The 24,930-nt window shown below is 49.1% G+C and overlaps 1 protein-coding gene across 1 annotated transcript; it reads left to right on the forward strand.

Moving 5' to 3' along the window:
• Positions 1 to 660: 660 nt before the first annotated feature.
• On the forward strand, positions 661 to 24,655 carry LOC136388399 (DNA dC->dU-editing enzyme APOBEC-3B-like). The gene is made up of 10 exons (XM_066360274.1): positions 661 to 742; positions 1,878 to 2,019; positions 2,622 to 2,898; positions 3,327 to 3,442; positions 3,721 to 3,732; positions 20,925 to 20,980; positions 22,427 to 22,568; positions 23,172 to 23,436; positions 23,862 to 23,977; positions 24,256 to 24,655. The coding sequence occupies exons 1-10, from the start codon at positions 714 to 716 to the stop codon at positions 24,268 to 24,270; spliced, it is 1,170 nt and encodes a 389-aa protein (XP_066216371.1). The 5' UTR covers positions 661 to 713; the 3' UTR covers positions 24,271 to 24,655.
• Positions 24,656 to 24,930: the final 275 nt, after the last annotated feature.

Genomic DNA, 24,930 nt, shown 5'->3' on the forward strand with positions numbered 1-24,930 from the left:
TCCCAGTGCCGTCTTGGTCGAGCTCTGTCCCTCCGGATTTTTTCTTTTCTCTTCGTGTAATGGGGGTAAAAATGCTTCGTATCCAGTTTCTCAACCGATCATGGTGGCTCTGAAGGAGAGCTCAGCACATGTTTGTCCCCCCTTCCCTTCCTAGACGGAGACGAAGCCATCTGCTGCCTCTCAGGCAGGCTCCAGGTCCCTCTATCCAGCAGGCCCCGGGGAGTCTGGACCAGAAGGTGCCCTGCACTGACTGCTGTGGGTCCGGCCTCTACGGGCTCTGTGCCCTGTGCCAGGGCCTTCGTAAGAGTATGAACACCTGTCCTCTCACCTGCCCTCTCACCTCCTGTCTCACTGTGCCATGCTGCCCATAGTGACCATAACCTCCAGGACCTCATTGGCCCAATGTCAATCCTCATCCCATCCAGGTAGGGCCTTTGACAGAACAGACAATTCAAAACCTAACTGGTCCTTGAGGGCATAGGATATGACAGTTAGGCAGAGAAGTTCCTTCTTTCATGACTCCTTGTGGGTGGCATGAGTGACCAGAGTTCAGGAAAAGGGTGGGGCCCAATATTGCCAATTCAGCAGTTTCCGGGTGCTCTGCTGGTATATAAGCCATCTGGTCCCTGAAAACATCCCAGACAGAGGACACAGGCTGTGAGCAGGCAGAGAAGCAAAGGTCGCAGTGCCAGGGACAGTGACGGAACTGAGACATGGAGGCCGGCCCAGCACCCGAGGACAGGTACCACTCATGCCTTGAAGCACCCCTGCTCTGAGCCCCTCCTCCAGGCTCCCCGATGGGGACTCACCTTCTCCCCTGGGGACTCCTTTGCTTCTCCACCTCCATCTTGATAGCCCATCTATGTCCAGCCAGGAGCCTCAGTTGATGCCCTGCTTGCTTGTCTTAACCACCTCCCATAGGCCCTGGGCTTCTCCTGGATGGTCCAAGTTCTTCATCTTCCTCTAATCCCTTGTGATAATTTTACTTTCTACTCTGAACTATAGTTAGGAGGTCATGTTCAGATTTATGTTTTTGTTTTTATAAAGGCATTATTACTTTCATAATTAGAAAGAAAATATCACCTGACCAGGCGGTGGCACAGTGGATAGAGTGTCAGATGGGGATGTGAGGACCTAGGTTTGAGACCCCGATGTCGCCAGCTTGAGTGCAGGCTCATCTGGTTTGGGCAAAGCTCACCAGCTTGAGCCCAAGGTCGCTGGCTTGAGCAAGGGGTCACTTGGTCTGCTGTAGCCCCCCAGTCAAGGCACATATGAGAAATCAATCAGTGAACAACTAAGAAACTGCAACAAAGAATTGATATTTCTCATCTCTCTCCCTGTCTATCTGTCTGTCCCTATTTGTCCCTCTCTCTGACTCTCTGCCTCTGCCTCACAAAAAAAATGTCATTGAGTTATATGAGAACAATAGTTGGGCATTCCCTTTTCCCCTCTGGTCTCACTGAGGAATGTGCTTACCCAATGCCCCGTGTGGCTCAGGTGAAACCAGAGACAAGAGGAAAAAGCACCATCGGGGCCACATCAAGCAGGGAGGTGTGTCAGCAAGACCAGCATGATGGTCATGCCAGGAGAGGTGACCCAGCCCACTCTGGGCAGAGTGGGAGGCACTCTCAGAGCTCTGAACCCCCCACACTGCTCCTGGGGGGAAATCCTGACAAAAAGACTGGGCTGGTGTCCCCAGGATCCCTAGAAAGGGTCAGAGAGATGTTAGGTGGCTCCAGCTCAGTGAGTGGATGCCCATCCTCTGAGGGCCTAGCTGGAATATGGGGTCCAGGGTGGAGCTCAGGGAAAAGGGGAGGAGAACTGGGTGATCCCAGGGGGAGCCCCATGCCTCTGTCTCCTCCCGCCTGTGTCCGCAGTCCCCGGATGGATAGAGACACCTTCACTGACAACTTCAGTAACTGTATGAAGAACAAAACATACCTGTGTTACGAGGTGGAGGTCTTTGAGGGCGACAACCCGAGCCATGTGAGAATGTTCAAGGGATACCTGAAAAATGAGGTGACCGAGCACAGTAGGCAGGGTCTTCCGTCGGGGATATTCAGGGAGACGGTTTTCAGTGCACATGGTGGTGCCGTCTCCACGGCATCAGGCCCTGACCTTGGAGCTCACCTGCCTCCTCCCTCTGTCCTCAACTGTTCCTCTCCTGCCTGCAGAGCCCGGCTCAGTGAGGCTCCTGAAGACACAGACTGTGGGCACAAAGTAGAGGCGCTCCAGAAACTCAGTAATCAACATGAATCGTATTTAATGCAATATTTTAAAAATCAAAATTAATGCAAATTTCCTGATGAACAAAATATCAGTAATTTAAATGAAGGCTGAGATTGCAATGTCATGTTAGGCCATACTTTGTTGATGTAAAATAACAAGTTATCACTGCTGAGCTGCCCTTTATCAAATACTGACATCATGTGTATCATGAGTTTTGCCTTATATTTGACCATGTAAATCCTGCATTGAAATATTATTCATCTTGAATCAGAGCTGTGCTCTGCCCTTTAATTCTGTGCTGGAGGCCTGTGCCTTACCAGTCTCACCCTGCTCCTGCTGTTCCCCTGTTCACAGCAAGTGACAGAACACTTTACTCTCTCTTCTGTGCTCAGAGTATACCCTGGCCAGGTTGCCATGCTGAGATTTGCTTCCTGAATTGGATCTCTTCTTTGGGACTGGACAAGGAGAATCGCTACGTGGTGATCTTGTACATCTCCTGGAGCCCCTGCTATAATTGTGCCCAGAAACTGGTGGAGTTCTTGGGCAGGAACCAAAATGTGACCCTGCGCATTTTCGCGGTCCGCATCTATGACATCTATGAGAGATATGAAGAAGGGCTGCGTAGCCTGGATAGGGCGGGGGCCCAAATATCCATCATGACTTCCGAGGGTCAGCATGGGACTCCCAGGGGTGGAAGGGGGGCAGGGACAAGCCTGGGAGAAGTTTCTAGAGAGAGGTGTGCTGGGTGAAAATCCCTGGAGGAGAAGCTTATTTGCAGGGGTGGTGCTGGACCTGGAGGGACTGGGGGATTTCCAGGAAAAGAGAATTTGGAGGAGAAAGGTGGTCCTGGGGAGGGAAGGGAGGAGGTACATGTGCAATAAGGACCCAGGACTTCCTGGAGGAGGGTGACAGGACACCTCAGATTGCAGCTGGAAGAAAGAATTTGAAAGATAAGCTGAGAACCTTGGGAGGAAAAAGAAAGGAGACAATAAAATGATAATTTAATAGGGAGACTGTGTCCTTTAGAGTCAGAGAGCATGTGACCCTCCCTATCTCTAGAGCTGGAGTTCACCTTTACTTCCCCGTGTCCTTACCAGAGCTTAAGCACTGCTGGGAAACCTTCGTGGACCACCAGGGACAACCATTCCAGCCCTGGTTTAACATCGATCAAAACTATCAAAGCCTAACCCAGAGGCTGGAGAGCATCCTCAATGTGAGGTTCCTCCCTCCCTGCTGCTCCCCTGCCCTCCTCCCTCCTCACTTTCTCTCCCTGCCTTCCTTTCCCTCTGCTCAGGGCCTCCTCGGGTTACCTGCTCCCTCCTGGGGCACCAGCTCCATCCCTGCTTTCCCTGCTCACAAGGTCCCTCTGCTGTCTCACTCCCTGTGGCCCTCCTGACTTCCCCATCTTGGTAACTTGCCCAGACCACTTCTCTGTTTACATCTCCACCTGCCTCACTCACTGCTTCCTTCAGCTCTGCCTTCTCCATCTAGACCCAGGGAAACTGAAGGGTGGACTTCAATCTCTCAAATGAAGTCAGGAGTCTTCTGGTGAATGACAAATAAAACACCTTCTTCAAGAGATGAAAACTCACCATTTGCCACCAAGTCCAATCAGATCCAAAGAAACCAGCAAAATACAATGAGCTTATAGAAATTTGTTTTTCAAAAATTCAGTTGATCTACTTTTCATTTAAAATATATGATATGTTCCAAATATACACCAGTAAGAGTCTACTCAGTACTATCAGAATCACTTTTGGTTTCTACAGAAATAAATATTTTCATTGATTATAAATACAAAACAATAAAATGAAAGGTTAAGAATCTTTCACATAATGTTTTCACCTCTATAAATGTATCATGAAGTCCAAACAGTTCAATAAGTACTTGCAAATGGGCAAATGACTTTCTCTATTGTAGGTACCATCATGGGAGGGCAGTAGTCAAACTAATTCCCACTGGTCAAATAAAAATCATTAATGTTGAAAGGAACAGAATTTGCAATTCAGAAACCTAAACTGATTAACAAACTATCACAAGTATAGCAGTGCTGTTTTTGAAACAACAGCCCACGCAGTAAGAGATGAGAAAGACTGAGTGTAACTCTAGGGAAAAACATTCAAATCGGCAGTTAGAAGACAGGCTGGGACTCACTCCAGTACTCAGGCCATTCCTCATCCACTGCCCTGGACAGAAAGCCAGAGGGAGGGGCTCCCCTGCCAGAAGACCATCTCTGGCCTTTACAGGACCTGGGCCCAAGCAGAACCCATCGCAGGCACCAGATATCTGTCCCACCAGGTCTCTGTGGAGCCTGAATCATGCTGAGTGAGCCCCTGGCAGCTGGGCGTCATGCACAAGGCGCTCTGGGCAGCGGAGGCCCCCAGGTCTCTCCTCACAGACTTCTGCTCACATGTCGGGGTCAACCTGTGACACAACCTCACACAATAACTGTGAGATGTTGGTGGCCGAAACATTTAGTTTGAGACATTGGAAGGATAGAGAATAAGTCACAACGACTATGGCCAAAGAGGGAGGACAGGCAGCCAGAGGAAAGAACTCATAGACAAAGTGGAGAGATGGAAGAAATGAAGAAGAGAAGGCAGGGGAGGGGCAAGGCAGGGCTGAGGGCCAATGGGTACAAGGGGCAACAGGAGCCTGAGGACAGGACACTGGGATAGAGGGATGTTGTCAGGGAACTGAGGCTCCCAGTGACAGAAAGCTGCCTAGATGGGCTGACAGTCAGCTTGCTTCACAGAACAGGACCTGTGGGAAGGTGGAAGGCAGTGGGCCTGGCTCAGTTGTTCAGTGATGCTGCCGGGCACCTGGCCACTGCCCTGTCCCCCAGCACCACTCTTGGGCTTTGTCTCCTCCTGCTGGTCTCCTCCAAGCCTCCGATGGCTGCCCACCTCCAGATGTCATGCCTCTTTCCAAGGGGGAGGAAAGAGACAAGGCCAACCCCAGAGCATTCAAGCCCATATAGCCTTTTGATGGACAACAGTGACCTTCCATGAGGGGTGGCTAGTTGGATACCCTGGACATCACAACTCCCAATGGTGTTTGCTTTGGAGACGCTTGGTTGCTTCAAATAGTTCTTTTTTTAAAATTAATTAATTAATTAAAAAATTAATTTTAATGGGGTGACACTGATAAATCAGGGTACATATTTTCAGAGAAAACACCTCTAGGTTATTCTGACATTTGATTATTCTGCATTCCCATCAACCAAAGTCCAATTGTCTTCTGTCACCTTCTATCTGGTTTTCTTTGTACCCCTCCCCTCCCCCGAGATTTTAATGTTTTGAAGATTCATCATTACTTTACAACTTGAAGAGCCTCTTTGGGACCATTGATTCAATTTACTGAACTGGAGATACAATGCAACATAACAGTAACCACGAAAATTCAAAAATAGCAAACATAAACAACTTGCAAGATATCTCATTCTAATTCTTGTTTTTTTTTCCAGGTAATAAATCTCTACTAACTGGTAGCTTTTAAGATTTTATTTTTATTTCTGATGTTCTGATGTCTTACAAATGTACTTTTATTTTGAGTGTGTGTGAGAGAGAGACAGAGAAAGAGAGATGGAGGAGAGGTAGAAGCAGATGAGTAAGAGCAGGCAAGTCTTTAAAAAATATCTCAGGATTGTGAGACCGTTAATACTTAATTCTTTTTCCCTCAGTTCTCAACTTTCTATGGAAGCCTTTTGCTCTTTCATGGGCCAGTAGGTGACTGGTAGGGAAGGTGTGTAAGGAACCCACCAGGCAAGTGCATAATCTGTGCCTATGCTAACTCACACCTGTGCTGAGCTGGGACACTGATGCCAACATCCTTCAGGTAGTGATCCTCTATCTTTTTAAGTGGAGATAGGATAGAAAAATAACTGAGAAATAATGGCAAATGTGGCCTCTTTCTATCATACCTCTTTCCTTTCTGTTGGTTTACTTATTGGCTCTGACCTTCAGAAAGCAGCACCGTGATAGGATGATGGGGTGGGCATCAGAGCTGCTTGGGAACATTCTGGTGCTCCTTCCTTGAGCCCATGGTGGAGCTCCACTTTCCAACACCTTTGAGATTAGCTTTGGCCAGTGAAATGTGAGAAAAAGTGACACATCACTTCCGAGGAGAAGCTTTAATAGCCATGTGCTATGTCCCTGTCAAGTGGCTGAGAGAAGTCTAGGTGTAGAGTTGGGGTCAGCTAGTGTCCCTTAGTGAGGATTAAGGAATAGAGTCCCCTCCACACCACTGTGGGCAGTTAACAGAAGCAAGAAAAAGATGTCATTGATTTAAGCCACTGAAATCTTGGGGACTGTTTGTTACGACCAGTACAGGTAGGTGCACATGTAAATAAAGAACATGGATCCCTTTGCTAATTTCGCTCCCTGCAGCTTACTCGGATCAGCAGCCAGCAGAATCTCATGATGAAGTCCCCCATCTCCTAAGGACCTCTTTAACACTGAAAGACACGTATATTTTCAGGCTTTCATTACCGATTCTTTCATTTTTTTGTTTGCCAATCACACACCAAAAATCAAATATTCTCAGCAGACCCTTTATTGGTACTGGTTTTCAACAAAAAAAATTTCAACAATATTAGGAAAAAGGAAGCTAATATTGGTCCTAACGTCTCCCATGTAATTCAAACATAAGGATCTCTGTAAATTTTAGAGATTTCCAGTGCACGGAGCTTGCTGTGCGGTCGGCTGAGTCTCCAGCATCGCCACGGGAAGTGCGATCCTCGATCTACCACTACCGGAGTGGCAGTGGGGGTTTCTCGAGGGAAGGGGCGGGCTGCAAAGAGAAGAAGGGCTGCGGGGTGGGAGACGGGTGCAAGGGGCGGGGACTACCTGGCGAGCTGCGGAAGCCCACACGGGTACCTAGAGCCCCCGGGAATCCCGGAGTGGCTCTCTGCGCGCTTCCCACTGCTCGACTCGACACCGCCCCCCTCAGGCGGCGGCCGGCAGGCGTCCCCAAACTACGGCCCGTGGGCCTCATGTGACCCCCTGAGGCCATTTATCCGGCCCCCCGCCGCACTCCCGGAAGGGGCACCTCTTTCATTGGTGGTCAGTGAGAGGAGCACTGTATGTGGCGGCCCTCCAACGGTCTGAGGGACAGTGAACTGGCCTCCTGTGTAAAAAGTTTGGGGACCTCTGCATGGAGGCTCAGCAAAAGCCAGGCGGTGCTGGGAGGGTAGGTTTACCAAGAGCCTGGAGTCCAGGAAAAATTAGGGAGTTGGCGGCGCAGATTTGATCAGAGCCAAAACTACAAATTGTTAACTTTTAAAAACATGATTGCTATTAAGGGCTGTTGCACTTCAGGAAAATTATCGCCACCGTTTTTGAAAAGGAGGTCTTGAACCGTAAACGCAGCACAGGGTGTGTGTTGATGTTCTTACTGTCACTGACACATTAGAAGACTAAAGAAGCCTTGAGAACATGAACAAACAATGCAAATTCCACTGCCCTTCCCTCCAGATCACTGAGGCTGCGCAGGCTTCTTTCTGGCTCACACCGACGGTGAGAGAGAGTTCACCTGACACCATGAGCAATCAGCCAAGAGAAGATACTGACTCCTTGTGGGGGCTCTTTGTAGACGGAAGGGGTGGCTCCCAGCGGGTGGGGGCCCTGGTAGACCCTGCCTGCCTCTAGTCGCATCTCCTGGGGGGAGTCTGCGGAGATATGATGGCTTCCAGAGACCTTTTCTCCCTACTAGCTTCTGTGATTGTAAAGACAACACCCGCACTCTGTATGCAATTAGAAAAGCAAAAATTGTTGGGACAGCAAATTGATCCATATTACCTTCTAGAGATTGTGAACATTCTCACTTTATCTTTATTTGTTAAATATTTTATTTTATTTCTAATTTACAGAAAGTTGTCTATGAAGAGCATCTGTACACCCAGAGGCAGATTTAACAGCAGGGCACCATGCCCATGCCCTGGGCTCCAACTCCTGAAGGGCCCCACAAAACCCAACTTTACACTTCTTTCTAATGACACCAAGTATTATTTCATATGTGCAACTTTAACATTAATAATAATAATAGTTTTTATTTGTTTAAAAATATGGTTAACCCGTACTTTTATTTTTCTTCTCTCTTTTTTAAGGGGCCCAATATTTTCTTCTGCGCCCGGGGTCTCAATGGACCTTAATCCTCCTCTGTGTACACCTGTTAGCCCAATTCACCTGTTGTGAACGTTTCCCTGTTTCCTCAAACATTTTCGTGCTCCCTGCCTCCTGTCGGCTATCTAGTATCAGGCTAGCTAGCTATCTCTGTCTATGTGCCTCTAGTCATTTATTTCATTTAGATCGTAAACTTGACATTTTGCTGCATTCAGGTGGACCCCCTCCTTTGTACAATATTCATTGCTATGATTATGTGAGAGAAGGGCCTGGCTTTTGTGTCCCTGCCCTACTCCAGGCCCCTGAATTGTAGGCCACATGTGTAGACACCTAATTCATACCATGGCATGTGATGATTGGCAGCTGTGTGCACCCTCCCACAGCCAGGTGAAGCTCTGATGAGACAGGTGGCACAGGTGTGGCTGCGCCCGGTGCTGTGGGCAGGCTGCCCGGCTCCGTGTCTGCTGCGGATGTGCACACAGCTTCCTTGTGTTATTGCCTTTGCCTTGCCTCCTTGTAAAATAAGTGCATTAGGCTATGAAAGTGCAGATAGTGGTGAGAGGAAACGTAGCAGGTGGGAAAATGAAATGCAGTTCAGATGGACCTGGGGTTCACAAAGCAGGAGGAAAGGCACAGTTGTGGGTCCCTGGGTGTTGGGAAGACGTGTTCTCACTGATGAAGAAAACAATGGTTTAAAATAAATATTAAGCCTTGGCCGGTTGGCTCAGTGGTAGAGCGTCGGCCTGGCGTGCAGAAGTCCCGGGTTCGATTCCCGGCCAGGGCACACAGGAGAAGCGCCCATCTGCTTCTCCACCCCTCCCCCTCTCCTTCCTCTCTGTCTCTCTCTTCCCCTCCCACAGCCGAGGCTCCATTGGAGCAAAGATGGCCCGGGCGCTGGGGATGGCTCCTTGGCCTCTGCCCCAGGCGCTAGAGTGGCTCTGGTAGCGACAGAGCGACGCCCTGGAGGGGCAGAGCATTGCCCTCTGGTGGGCAGAGCGTCGCCCCCTGGTGGGTGTGCTGGGTGGATCCAGGTCGGGCGCATGCGAGAGTCTGTCTGACTGTCTCTCCTCGTTTCCAGCTTCAGAAAAATACAAAAAAAAAAAAAAAAGTATTAAATGCTGAAACCCAATAGCCAACAGTTGAGTCTAAAAGGAAAGCTAGAATTAGAGATTTTGAGAAATAGTTTAATTCTCCAGGAATGGAATCCTCCTGATGATGTGGAAGCTTATAGTTCCTTTGGAGTTTCTTCAGTGACCTCTTGAGGACAATTTTATTTTCAAACTCTGATCACTTTCTATATTATTAGAAATTCATTAAATGGGTCGTTTTGATGACAAAGTTATACTACTGTGAATGTTGCTAACATAGGCTGCACTTATAATAGAAATAATCAGTTAGTAGGAATTAAGGGTCAGAAAATGTTCTTTTCATAATTGACGGTGTTCTCACAACCTGTCTAGGTTACCTGTCTTTTTGGTCATCAGATCTGAAATAAGGATATTGTCTCTGCATGTTCTGTGAACTTTTAAATTCATTTTGACGTAGTTTCAGTTCTGTTTCAGTCGATATTGGGAAAGATTAGCACGCCCAAAGCATTGTCTACTAACTGCTTACAGAATGAGCAGGTGAGCATACTTCTGTCTAGCAGGAAATACAGAAGGCCCAGGAGTTTTTGCAAAGGTAGGAATAACAGGTTTGGCAACACATGCAGAAAAGAACCGGGTGTGATGCACAAAGCCCAGGTCGGGAGCCTGGAGGGCCCAGGCTGGAGAAGCCTGTCAGGATCAGTGCCTGGGGGAGGGAGGCCAGAGCAAGCCTGGGTGACTAGGGCTGAGCTGGAGGAGACCCAGGGAGAGGGAAGGCAGAGAAGAGGAGCCCTTGGGGGAAGGACCTGACTTCACCAGCACGAAAGCCCCTGGCAGCAGAGTAAAGATGACATAGCCAGGCTGCTGCAGAGGCTGTGGGGCCTGATGAGCCTCGTCACCCTTAGTCTCTGTCTCTGTCTCTGATTATGGGCTCCCGTGTCTCCCTGTTTCCATCGCCCCGTCATTTACATTCTGTTTCTAGGAAGCACACTCATTCTGAGTTGCCGCATATCTGCAGTCAAAGTCTGCCCTGACACATGGTGATCCCACCCATCCCTAACCTGGTCTCACACCCTTGAGTGCACACACACAGAAAAAGATACACACACACACACACACACACACACACACACACACACACACACAGACACACACACACACACACACACACGCACACAGTCCGAAAAGGGACCAGCTTGTAAATCATCCAGGACTCACCTGTTGCCGCGGCTCTGACCGGCCCAAAGTCACAGCCCCAGTGCTCGCTCTGTTGCACATCCTAGTTGCCCACCCTAGGCCATTCCCGAAAGCTAGTGGCCTAGCATTTGACAAGGAGCCTTAAGGCACAGATATGATCAATTTGGGTGGCAGCTACCAAATTCAGGAGGAAAGGGGCAGGTCTGCAGTGGGTGAGCAACCAGGTGCCCTTTCCCTGGTGCTCTGGAGGGCAGGAGAGTTCAGCCTGATCAATGTACCCTGCAGGGCCCTGGCGCAGGGCTTCCCAAAATGGGGGTGCACCAAGTGGTGTCGCTTCACTGGTCTGGGAATCTGACCTCCGCGCTCTCATCTCTGGCTTTAGGGAGAGAAGAGAAGGAACAGTGTTTGAGTTCTACCACCGCCAGTCTGTGCACAGCTACTCCATGTAATCATTGAAGTAATCATGAATGGGACGTAGTTTTATTACCACAGAGGAAACAGCAGCACTGAAGGTGAAACAATGATATCCCCATGGTCACCCAGAAGGTGAAAGCCAGAGTAGGTGTGACAGAAAGATCCAGAAAGCTGGACAGCCTATGCTAGGTCATCACACCATGGTGCCCCTTGGATGTACAAAGGACTCAAACTCGAACTGCAGGCCCCTTTCTAGTGTTGTCCAGGGCCCTGTGGATACACAGCCAGGCCTGCGCAGGCCCCTCTCCTGGGACCAGTCCACAGTGCATGATTCCCTTCCTCATTTCCAACTCTCACCAAGACAAGCTTTGCCTTTGCCACATCCCTTTACATAGGCCCTGTTTTCTCTTCTTTGCAACCTCCTGCTCCTTGCCTCTCTTCACACAGGGGACAGGCCACTGTGGTGCCCAGCTTGGACATGCTAATGTGGAAAGGTTCTCTGGAGGCCAGAATGAAATCCGAGTTTTACTGAAGACTCTTGACTAGGATGACTGATGAACCCTGACTCATCATCTTTTGGGGTTCAGTTTTCATGAGATTGTCTCTTACTACCTGGACTGATTTCTATTCATGTGCTGTTTCGTTTCTTCATAATCCTAGAATAAAATCGTGAGAGTGAGTTTATTCTATCTCACTGAGTGAGCAACAAGGGCTCTGACCATGGGCTCTAGATCAGAATTTCTTTTCCTAGCAATGTAGTCACAGGTGGTGTTTGATGCCCAGGTGGACTTTAGCTCTAGCAGCCTGAACCTGTCTCTCTCTGGCTTTGTCAGCCTAGAAACCTCTTCTTCTGCTGTGACTGTATTAACATTGCATGATTCAAGACCTGTTTACTCAATAAAACAAGTATAATAGTAAGAGATACCTCCTGGGAAAGTTTATAGTTTCAGTCTCACCCCCAAGCCTGCCCTACCCTTCTCTAACCTCTCTTCTGCAGAGAAAGAAGCACTTTCTGTTTAAGTTTTCCATCACTTTATTAATGTGTTTATTTTTTGACTAATATTAATTGAGTGTCTGCTGTGTGGTTGGTTTGCTCTATGACACTGGGGTACAGATCTGACTAGAGTGCAGGGGGCTCCACACCTCAAGGGGATTATGTCATGGTGGAGAGAGGCAGAGAGGAAATAAGAAAATATGGGCGTTTGTGAGATCATTTCACCGCAAGGTAATTGCTGGAAGGAAACACACAGGATGCCCTCCTGGAGATGGATGGACGGAGCTATTTCACACAGGGTGCTCAGAGCAGGTGGCTTCTGCACTGAGACAGGAAAGATAAGAGAGGGTTAGTCCTGGGAGGACTCTGGACAGAGACAACCCAAGTTCAAAGGTCCTGAGGCAGGAGGGAAGCAGAGAGAAGTATGCCTGGAAAGCGAAGTATGGGAGCAGGGAGGTTGTGGAGACTTGATCATGGGGAGGAGCTTAGATTTTAAAGTAAGTGCTAGGCTCAATGTGCACATTGAATGAAGGGAAAAGAGTGGAAGCCGGAAGGTTTTCCCATCATATCAGTGAGAGTGGTGGTGGAGAGTGTGATGATGGAGAGTAGTGGGTGGATGGGGTTGAATTAGAAATAACAGTGATTGGTTATGGACTGAACATTAAGAAAAAGAGGAATCAAGATGGGTTTTTGGGTTTGAGCTGAAGCTCACTGTTCATGGGTAAATGAGCATTCTTTACACAGTTGGGAAAATCTGAGAAAAATAAGTTTTGGGGAAAAAATCCCAGAAGGCATTCTATTTGAAAAGGTGAAGTTAGCGGTGCTCATCACACATCTGAGGGCAGATGTCTAGTAGGAAGCTGGTATCCAAGTGTTGAGCTCAGGGAGCAGGACAACGAGAGATACAGGGCCGTGTGCCTTGGGTGGAGGGGTGGGCAGGGCAGGCTGAGTCTCCAGGGAGATGGTGTGAGACACAAGGGGAGGACCAGATCTAAGAGAGGAGGAGGAGCTAGGGAGTGAGCAGAGCAGAGGAAACCCATGGGACGAGGCTGTCACCAACACTGAGAGAGGAGAACGTCCTAATAAGGGGGCTGTGTTCAGTTATGTTACTTGCTGCAGGGTGGAGGGACACGATGAGGACTGAGAAATATTCCTTTCTTTGGCAACATGGGATCATTGGTGACCTTGTCAAGAGTAGTTTCCTGGGAGTGGTGAGGACAGGAGCCTGATGGTTGTGAGATGAAAGCTAATGGGTGACAGGAAACCAGGGACAGAATATGTAGACAGTGTTTTGACTTTTTATTTCTATGAAGTGATGCTTTACTTTTCTAGGAAGAGAATGGTCAGAGATGTGACTCAAAGGGGAATTTTTATTTGGGAAAGTTGGAGATGCCTGAGCACATGGCTTGCTGATGGAAAGGGTTACTCTATGAGCATGACAGTGCAGAAATCTACAGAAGAGAATCCCACAGAAGAGAGAGGAGCTGCGTTCCAGAGCCCAGACTGAACGTTGCACTTTGTATGAACAGATAGCCTATGGCAGACCACGGAGTCAGGAATTTTGCCTCTTTTGTTCAATGTATATCCAGCTCCTAGAATAACACCCAGCACATAGGTGCTCAATGAAATGCATGTTGAATAAATGAATGCAGGCATGAATGGAAACAGGTTTCTAGATGCTGAGGTGACAGTGAAGGGGTCACTTCTGCTTCTTTTGGCTCCGGGAAGGCTGAGAGAGTCAGAGGGAGTGGTGGTGAAGGAGAGGGCCAGTGTTGCTTCCCCAGGAAGATGTTGACAACGTCTCGTCCAGTTGACAATGTCAACAGAATTGATGCTCACTAGGTTTCCAAATATGCTTGTATGCATTTTCAGTCCCTGGCTCGTACCACTCTCTTCTGAGGACAGCAGCTGGTTACCTTCTCTGGTTTTTGTATGTTGCAAGGACCGCTCCACTTCCTCATTTCCTTTTCATAACTTCACTTTCAACCATGTTTTTTTGGACTGAAATATTTTTTTTTCTCCTTGTAGTAAACAAAAGGCAAAGCTGAGATCAATCATGGTGAATTTGATTGTACAAATATTTGATTTGATTTTCATCTGTGAATTAATTTAGATATTATACTTCATGTCCTTTAGAAAAACTTTTTCCTTATTGAAGATATAAGCTTTGCGATTTTTTTTTTTAAATTGGTGTATAACTTAGAATTAAGTTCAAGGTCTTAGGCTTCCAGGGAGTTTAACCAGTACAACCACAGCCTGGACTGTGGTGGGGCTATTTCTAGAATCCCTGATGGGGAGTCCCTCATGTCCCCTCCCAGCTGTTGCCTCTCTAGAGAGAACCCATGTTAATGCTTTTATTATCATAGATTGATAGATTGATTTTAGATCGGGTTTGAACTTCATATGAATGGAATCAGACACTAGGAATTATTTTATTTTATTCTTTTTAAATTTTTTATTAATTTTAATTTATTGTGTTAACATTGATTCAAGTGTCCCACTCAGTATAACTCTCTCACCCCACCCCCTTTCCCCCATTATCATCTCTTTGTCCCCCTCCCCCTAGCTCCCTCCCCTCTTCCCTTTGGGATTTGCTGTCCTGTTATCTGTATCTATGTGTTATATATATGTATATAATTTCACTAATCCCTACACCTCTCTGATCCCACCTCCCTCTGACAGCTGTCCCTCCAGATAGCAGGAATTATTTTAGATTTGACCTCTTTCATTCAATATTATATTTTGGAGTTTATCCAGTGCATCCTGGAGGCTGATGCTGCAGTGAGAAGTAAAAAACACCTCCAACAACCTGTCGGTCCTCAGCCGTCCACCCATGAGGACAGTTGTCACCAGCTGGCAGCCACCCCTCCTTAGATCTGCACATGGCTGATGGGTCTTCATCAAACCCTTCTTTCAAGTTTAAATTGAGGCTCATCTACACGCTTTTCCAAATGGTGCTGTGAAATACAAATCGTCTTGGAACTCACAGTCAGTGCTTGTGTAGTGTTTATAATGACAGGAGAAATGTCAAGACTTTCTGTTGAATTATATAGATATTATATCAGTTATGACTGTAGGTTTACAAATTATTCTATATATTAGCACTGATAAGGTCAAATATCTGATCATGTACATTTTCTGCAATGACAAAAGAGTCTGTTTAAAATCAGTTTTATTAGCTACACTTACCAGGAATGAATTTGTGATGCCCACCTCATCCCACTGCCGTGTGACACCAGGTCTCACGACTCACTCCGGGCACGTGGCCTCCAGTGCTCTCAGTCAAAGGAAAAGAGCATGTCTGTGCCACTGATTAAATGACACCCACTATGTGTTATCTTGTGTGACCAGAGATCTTAAGCTAGGGGGAGATTTGAAGGCAGGAATAGATGTAAATGGAGGAATGAATGCAGGTGCACAGAGTCTGCCCCATACGGACACGGACTGGCGCTGCGGGTTTCTACCTCTTCTCTGTCCAGTTCCTCAGCCCTCCTCCCCTACTCCTGCCACACAAACCAGCCTCACTCCCTTGCCCTTGGACAGGAGAGAAAATGGGTAAATGCTTTGCCTTTATGTCCCTCTGGTTGAGGCCAGTCAGGCCAGTCATGTCCCCAATGCATTCACTAGGGTCTCCAAATGAATCACCAATAAAAATAGTGAATTCGTGGGTTTCCCACCAGTCACCCTACACACAGGTAACAGCAAATATGCATTGAAAGGATGTGCAGGCTCAGAAGCTCTGGGGTTGGACCTGTCCTCTATCTCATGTTCCCTACCTCAGGATGAGATGTGACATCTGGAGGTGAGAAGCCACCTGGGAGTCCTGAGGGGACCAGCTGAAGACAAGCATGAGGGCTGAGACTGGGGGAGCGTGGGCAGCAGACAGTGCCCTGACACAGGGGTCCTGTTTCCCTGAACAGAAGAGGGAAGCTGGTATCGCCCCCCCTCCCCCACAGGCCTGTCTTCTAGAGGCAATTTGACTTTCAGCCCCTCCAGGCGAGGAGGGAGCCTGTCCTGAGAGGCAGCAGATGGGGCTTCATCTCTGCCTTGGAAGGGAAGGGGGGGGCGGTGACAAACATGTGCTGAGATCTCCTTTGGAGCCCACCATGATTGGTTGAGAAACTGGACATGAGGCTTATTTACCCCCATTACACGGAGAGAAAAGGAAGGCTCTGGAGACACAGGGCTCAGCCAGGACGGCACTGGGAACTGAAGGACGCAGGATGTGCACCGTCTCGAGAAGGGGCCCTGCACTCTTTCTCTCCACCTCCAGGTCATGATGGACGAGGAGGACGTTGTATTCTAGGCTCATGTGTGACTCCGAGCTCCAGCTGGCCATGTTTGATCCCAAGGGGGCTGCCCCTCGTCCCACTGACTGTCCATCCTGGCTCCTCTTAAACCACCCTGTGCTGACCCAGCACTCCCTCCCAGGGGTGGTGTTAAACTCCGGTAGAGCTGGGCCAGTGCCACTGAGTCCCACCCTGGTCCCTGTGCTGAGGGACACTAGCAGAACACACTAAGCACTTAGATGGTGTCACCCGGGAACCACCTCAGCCATCAACCAGGGGAATACTGTCTGATTTATGGGGAGCCAAGGTCGAGAGGACAGAGGAGACAGGCAGGGTCTCAGTGCAGAAAACACCTGTTTGTGTATCTGGAGGGGAGCCCACCTGAAAATAAGGGACATTGTGTTAAGGTTCTGCCCGAAGAATGTGATGAGCCAGCCTTAAGGGCAAGCAGCCCGCTTCTCAGTATAGAGGGTTGTATCTGGAACATTAAGTAAGTCTGTAAAAAAAGTTTCTCCATCTTGCTGGAGTCTTCCACCAAAGTGCACAATGGTTCGAGAAGAGAGGAAGGATCTAGGTCACCGCATGGGAGAGGGTGGGTGTATAGGGGGGAGGACCCCTGAACAGGCACAGGCTGTGCTGGGATTAGTCCCGTTCCCCTGTCAGGAAACTGGAAACAGCAGGATGCCCTGGGGAATCCCAGAGTGGGGTCCAAGACCCTGGGCTCACTCTGTTCTTGTCCCTCTGGGCCTGGGATGAATGATCTCTGTGTGTCCAGAGTCCGGGCCAGGCTGCCTTCCTGTAGGTGGCCGCCCTGACCTACAGCTCAGCCCAGGGTCTCAGCAGTGTTCCCAGGCTGTGTCACATCCCTTGCCCAGAATCTGTGTCATGGGCAAAGCTCTGAGACTGGGGACCTCGTGAGATGTGGGACCTGAGGCTGGGACAGAGGGCGGCACAGAGTGGGTGAGCCCTTCACCCAAAGTAAGACCACCTGTCCTGTATTCGGGTAGCCCTCTTTACCCAGAGACACTAACGTATACATTTCTTTTGTCACTGTCCCTGTCTTGGAAGGGAAGAGATGGAAATGCAGTTTCTGTCACAGCCCAGAAATCAAAAGCAAAGGAGCAGATTCGAGGTTGAGGCTCTTCTGGTAAACCACGCTTGGGAAGTGTTGACATCCTCTGTTTTGGTCAGAGGGGAGGCAGGCATCTGGGTGTGTCTGGGGAAACCTGAGGGAGCCTGTGTACTTGGTGTCTGCACCAAGGGATTGGCTGGACCTATTTGCTGTGTGTGAAGCCTGTTTTTTGGTTTGTATTTTTTTTTAATATCTGTTTTTAAGGTCCTGAGGCTATCTAGAAGAGGAGCTTGCTGATGGGATCCACCCTGACGAGTCACCGCCTGAAGATGGAGGCAAGACATCGAGCCTCGCCACAGCCCAGCAGGAAAGGGTGCCAGCTGCACCTTCTCCCTGCTCAGAACCCTCCTGCTTCTGCTCCTGGCTACCAGCCAGCCCCAGGCCTCCCCCGCTGCTGGGTTTGAATCCTGACTCTGCCACATGCCAGTGAGGTAACCCTCAGCACAGAATAAACACTCCACATTGACTCCTATTGTTCATATTATTCACTTTCCCAATGTACATGGGATCCACAGAGACACAGACAGATAGGGAGAGAGAACCGGTAATCCATCCAACATAACCATTTTTGCTTTTCTTTCAAAACAAGACTGAACCATCTCGGGCCTCCCGTGCCCACCTAAGACCCCTGAGGAAATAGACTAGAGGCTCTCCTGTCCTTCAGGTTCTGACAACTTGATTTTGTTCCACAAACCTGTGGTTGTCACCTGTCACTGAGTTGTGGTTCAGTGAGGGTGTGGCTCTGTTCTCAGAGGGTCCCACCTCCTGGGGATGAGACAGAGGTCTCAGGTCTGTTAGTTCCTGGATCCATTTCTGATCCATATCAGCTACCTCTGTGGTGTACACAGTAGGTGCTCAGTAATGTGTGTGTGTGTGTGTGTGTTGTGTGCGTGCATGCAAATTCAATGACTTTCACAGACTAGGGGTGATGGAAGGACTTTGGGGAAGCAGGAGTCCAGCTTCCATCCAGGCTCTCAGGAGAGGATGCAGCTCACTGTGATAGCTAAAGCGTCCCGGGCATTCGCCGCTGGGCTGAAGTTTTCTCACATGCTCTTTGTTGTTTTTTTTCATTTATGGGGTCTTCTGCTGCACAGAAAATCCCATTTTATAAAGTTGGAGGTGCTCTCAGGGCTCAGCTCCGGACAATTATCTTCTCTGACGTGTGTCTTCGGTCTCCCAGATGGCTGCTCACCTCTGAGCATCGGGTCTCATCTCAGGGAAAAAGAAGAGGACAGGGCAAAGCCCAGACTTCTAGTGTGTACGCCCTGTTATGACGGGTGTTGTTGTCTACCGTGAGGGTGACAGAGGACAAACCCATGAATTTACAGTGTCTACTGGTGGTTTCAGCTGAGCCCCATTGGCCTCCTCCCTCTCTGATGTCCTCCTGCTCTCCATCTGGACATCCCCAGCCCTGTCCCCCATCATCTCCTCTATCCAAGCCCTTCTCTCTGGGTCTGGTTCTGCCCCTTTCCCTCTCAGGCTCCATCCGGACTCCTCATCCCTGTTTCCTGGTGGACCCCCCTTCCCACAGCTCCTCTTTCTGCTCCTCCGCTTCCCCAGTGTCTGAGCAGGTGCATTCATATTTCCTGAGACAAGTCTCCACAGCGATGCTTTAGTCAGAGGACATGGACTTGACTCTGGGCCCAGCCTCCTCCATTCTCGAGGAACTTGACCTGACTTCCCTCCAGGCCTCAGGCCCTTCCTTTAAAACACTGAGGTAACGACAGTGACCAACCATGGGCTGCAGAGACAATTGAATGACAGTGTGAATGTCAAGTGCTTAGGACCATGTCTGAGATAGTTATTCCCCAAGAAATGATGATTTTTCTTTTAAAAAGAGAAGAAATCCCTTGTTTGATAAATCACTCCACGCACAAAGAATTGAATATTCTGCTCACACCACGCGCAACCAGGCCCCAGGGAGGCCTCAGTGGAGCATTGGTGGCTGAGACCCAGGACAGGGCCAGTTCCTGGGGATGAGTGGGCGTCCAGGGATGTATTCGGACGGAGGTGCTGAGGGAGAGGAGTCAAGGAGGGGAGGTTAGCCATTGGGGTACAGGCTCAGGAGCACACAGAGCACAGTACCTGGGCCACGGAGGGGTCAAGGCCGTGGCTTCTGCTCTGTGTCTGTCCCTGGGCATCATCCTGCCCTGCACTGGCATGTGGCTATGACTAATTTGCTTGATTACAGTCATGATCTTACCTCAAGATGTCCAGTGGGACCTCAGGTGCCACATACAGCACAAGAATCAACTTTAGCACACAGCTCTGTCTGGGCAATGGGCCAAGTGCTACTCTGACTCACATACACACGCACACATGTGTACATACATAACAAAAAGGAAACTCCTGTGGTTCCCCAGACATACCCAGAAGCCTCTCCCCGCACAACAGAAACTCAGAGGATTACGCCATCTCCCAAGGCTCGTTTGTAAGAACACCCGAGTCATCAAATCGGCTCCTTTGTTTTCTATTTCTGCACTCTGTTGAGAGCCCCTCCTCTGTTCCTGGAAGGAAATGACCAAGATGCACGCACTCTGGGAACAGCGGACAGCCCGGGTAGAAGTCACGTGGTCATACATTAGGGAGAAGGGTCCCCACACGCTGATGTCAGAGTGCACATTCCAGGCAGATCTGACCCCTCACAGTCCAAGGCCTACCTCCCCAGAAACCCTGTCGCAGAGCTTTGCCCATGGCACAAGGGCCCTGAGATCCTGAAGAGAGTACGTGACAGAGCCTGTGAACACTGTGGAGACTCAGGGCTGGGCATGATCAGCCTGCCTTTAGACCTGCCTCTAAGGTGGAAAGGCAACTTACCGGAACCTCATCTAGAACAGCTACTTCCCAAGTTGGGCACATCCCCTGGGAGGGAGTGCTGGGCCAGCATAGGGTGGTCTAAGGAGAGTCAGAGTAGACAGTCATTAGGACAGAGGGGCAGCCTTGTCACGAACGAACATGGCCAGCTGGAGCTCGGGGTCACACATGAGCCTGGAATGCACAGTCCTCCACGTCCATCATGACCTGGAGGTGAAGAAAACAGCGCAGCGCCCCTTCCTGAGACGGTGCACATCCTGTGTCCTTCAGTTCCCAGTGCCGTCTTGGCCGAGCTCTGTCCATCCGGATTTTTTCTTTTCTCTCTCTCTAATGGGGGTAAAAATGCCTCGTGTCCAGTTTCTCAACCGACCATGGTAGCTCCAAAGGAGAGCTAAGCACATGTTTGTCCCCCCCTTCCCTTCCTAGACGGAGATGAAGCCATCTGCTGCCTCTCACGCAGGCTCCCTCCTTGCTCACAGCCCCCAGGTCCCTCTATCCAGCAGGCCCTGGGGAGTCTTTACCAGACGGTGCCCTGCACTGACTGCTGTGGGCCCGGCCTCTACGGGCTCTGAGTTCTGTGCCAGGGCCTTCGTAAGAGTATGAGCACCTGTCCTCTCACCTCCTGTCTTGCTGTGTCATGCTGCTCAGAGTGACATAACATCCAGAGGCCTCATCGGCCCAACGTCAATCCTCATCACATCCAGGTAGGGCCTTTGACAGAACAGTCAACTCAAAACCTAACTTGTCCTTGAGGGCATAGGATATGACATTTAGGCAGAGAAGTTCCTTCTTTCATGACTCCTTTTGAGTGGCATGAGTGACCAGAGTTCAGGAAAAGGGTGAGGCCCAGTATAGCCAATTCAGCAGTTTTTGGGTGCTCTGCTGGTATATAAGCCATCTGGTCCCTGAAAACATCCCAGACAGAGGACACAGGCTGTGAGCAGGCAGAGCCACGAACAGTGACGGAACTGAGACATGGAGGCCAGCCCCGCACCTGAGGACAGGTACCACTCATGCCTTGAAGCACCCCTGCTCTGAGCCCCTCCTCTAAGCTCCCCGATGGGACTCACCTTCTCCCCTGGGGACTCCTCTGCTTCTCCACCTCCATCTCGATAGTCCATCTATGTCCAGCCAGGAGCCTCAGTTGATGCCCTGCTTGCTTGTCCTCACCACCTCCCATAGGCCCTGGGCTTCTCCTGGATGGTCCAAGTTCTTCTTCTTCCTCTAATCCCCTGTGAAAATTTTACTTTCTACTCTGAACTATAGTTAGGAGGTCATGTTCAGATTTATGTTTTTGTTTTTATAAAGGGCATTATTACTTTCATAATTAGAAAGAAAATATCACCTGACCAGGTGGTGGTGCAGTGGATAGAGTGTCGGATGGGGATGTGAGGACCCAGGTTTGAGACCTTGAGGTCGCCAGCTTGAGTGCAGGCTCATCTGGTTTGGGCAAAGCTCACCAGCTTGGGCCCAAGGTTGCTGGCTTGAGCAAGGGGTCACTTGGTCTGCTGTAGCCCCCCAGTCAAGGCACATATGAGCAATCAATCAGTGAACAACTAAGAAACTGCAACAAAGAATTGATATTTCTCATCTCTCTCCCTGCCTGTCTGTCTGTCCCTATTTGTCCCTCTCTCTGACTCTCTCTGTCTCTGCTACACAAAAAAAGTGTTATTGAGTTATACGAGAATAATAGTTGGGCATTCCCTTTTCCCCTCTGGTCCCACTGAGGAATGTGCTTAGCCAATGCCCCGTGTGGCTCAGGTGAAACCAGAGACAAGAGGAAAAAGCACCATCGGGCCCACATCAAGCAGGGAGGTGTGTCAGCAAGACCAGCATGATGGTCATGCCAGGAGAGGTGACCCAGTCCACTCTGGGCAGAGTGGGAGGCACTCTCAGAGCTCTGAGCAGCCCACACTGCTCCTGGGGGGAAATCCTGACAAAAAGACTGGGCTGGTGTCCCCAGGACCCCTAGAAAGGTTCAGAGAGATGTTAGGTGGCTCCAGCTCAGTGAGTGGATGCCCATTCTCTGCATTCTCTGAGGGTCTAGCTGGAATATGGGGTCCAGGGTGGAGCTCAGGGAAAAGGGGAGGAGAACTGGGTGATCCCAGGGGGAGCCCCATGCCTCTGTCTCCTCCCGCCTGTGTCCGCAGTCCCCGGATGGATAGAGACACCTTCACTGACAACTTCAGTGACTGTATGAAGAAGAAAACATACCTGTGCTACGAGGTGGAGGTCTTTGAGGGCGACAACCCGAGCCATGTGAGAATGTTCAAGGATTACCTGAAAAATGAGGTGACCGACCACAGTGGGCAGGGTCTTCCGTCGGGGATATTCAGGGAGACGGTTTTCAGTGCACATGGTGGTGCCGTCTCCACGGCATCAGGCCCTGACCTTGGAGCTCACCTGCCTCCTCCCTCTGTCCTCAACTGTTCCTCTCCTGCCTGCAGAGCCCGGCTCAGTGAGGCTCCTGAAGACACAGACTGTGGGCACAAAGTAGAGGCGCTCCAGAAACTCAGTAATCAACATGAATCGTATTTAATGCAATATTTTAAAAATCAAAATTAATGCAAATTTCATGATGAACAAAATATCAGTAATTTAAATGTAGGCTGAGATTACAGTGCCATGTTAGGCCATACTTTGTTGATGTAAAATAACAAGTTATCACTGCTGAGCTGCCCTTTATCAAATGCTGACATCATGTGTATCGTGACTTTTGCCTTATATTTGACCATGTAAATCCTGCATTGAAATATTATTCATCTTGAATCAGAGCTGTACTCTGCCCCTTTAATTCTGTGCTGGAGGCCTGTGCCTTACCAGTCTCACCCTGCTCCTGCTGTTCCCCTGTTCACAGCAAGTGACAGAACACTTTACTCTCTCTTCTGTGCTCAGCCAGGTTGCCATGCTGAGATTTGCTTCCTGAATTGGATCTCTTCTTTGGGACTGGACAAGGAGAAGCGCTACGTGGTGATCTTGTACATCTCCTGGAGCCCCTGCTATAATTGTGCCCAGAAACTGGTGGAGTTCTTGGGCAGGAACCAAAATGTGACCCTGCGCATTTTCGCGGTCCGCATCTATGACATCTATGAGAGATATGAAGAAGGGCTGCGTAGCCTGGATAGGGCGGGGGCCCAAATATCCATCATGACTTCCGAGGGTCAGCATGGGACTCCCAGGGGTGGAAGGGGGGCAGGGACAAGCCTGGGAGAAGTTTCTAGAGAGAGGTGTGCTGGGTGAGAATCCCTGGTGGAGAAGCTTATTTGCAGGGGTGGTGCTGGACCTGGAGGGACTGGGGGATTTCCAGGAAAAGAGAATTTGGAGGAGAAAGGTGGTCCTGGGGAAGGAAGGGAGGAGGTACATGTGCAATAAGGACCCAGGGACTTCCTGGAGGAGGGTGATAGGACACCTCAGATTGTGGTTGGAAGAAAGAATTTGAAAGATATGCCGAGCACGTTGGGAGGAAAGAGAAAGGAGACAATAAAGCGATGATGGGGAGACTGTGTCCTTTAGAGTCAGAGAGCATGTGACCCTCCCTGCTCTCTAGAGCTGGAGTTCACCTTTACTTCCCCGTGTCCTTACCAGAGCTTAAGCACTGCTGGGAAACCTTCGTGGACCACCAGGGACAACCATTCCAGCACCAGTTTAAATTCGATCAAAACTATCAAAGCCTAACCCAGAGGCTGGAGAGCATTCTCAATGTGAGGTTTCTCCCTCCCTGCTGCTCCCCTGCCCTCCTCCCTCCTCACTATCTCTCCCTGCCTTCCTTTCCCTCTGCTCAGGGCCTCCTCGGGTTACCTGCTCCCTCCTGGGGAACCAGCTCCATCCCTGCTTTCCCTGCTCACAGGGTCCCTCTGCTGTCTCACTCCCTGTGGCCCTCCTGACTTCCCCATCTTGGTAACTGCCCCAGACCACTTCTCTGTTCACATCTCCACCTGCCTCACTCACTGCTTCCTTCAGCTCTGCCTTCTCCATCTAGACCCAGGGAAACTGAAGGATGGACTTCAATCTCTCAAAAGAAGTCAGGAGTCTTCTGGGGAATGACGAATAAAACACTTTCTTCAAGAGATGAAAACTCACCATTTGATCCAAGTCCAATCTGATCCAAAGAAACCAGCAAAAGACAATGAGCTTATAGAAATTTGTTTTTTAAAAATTCAATTGATCTACTTTTCATTTAAAATATATGATATGTTTCAAATATACACCAGTAAGCGTCTACTCAATACTCTTAGAATCACTTTTGGTTTTTACAGAAATAAATATTTTCATTGATTATAAATATAAAACAATAAAATGAAAGGTTAAGAATCTTTCACATAATGTTTTCACCTCTATAAATGTATCATGAAGTCCAAACAGTTCAATAAGTCCATACAAATGGGCAAATGACTTTCTCTATTGTAGGTACCATCATGGGAGGGCAGTAGTCAAACTAATTCCCACTGGTCAAATAAAAATCAATGTTGAAAGGAACAGAATCTGCAATTCAGAAACCTAAACTGATTAACAAACTATCCCAACTATTGCAGTGCTGTTTTTGAAACAACAGCTCAGCAGTAAGAAATGAGAAAGACTGAGTGTAACTCTAGGGAAGAAACATTGCAAATCGGCAGTTAGAAGACGGGCTGGGAATCACTCCAGTCCTCAGGCC

This window comes from Saccopteryx leptura, chromosome 1, assembly GCF_036850995.1.
Source record: "Saccopteryx leptura isolate mSacLep1 chromosome 1, mSacLep1_pri_phased_curated, whole genome shotgun sequence".
Taxonomy (NCBI): domain Eukaryota; kingdom Metazoa; phylum Chordata; class Mammalia; order Chiroptera; family Emballonuridae; genus Saccopteryx; species Saccopteryx leptura.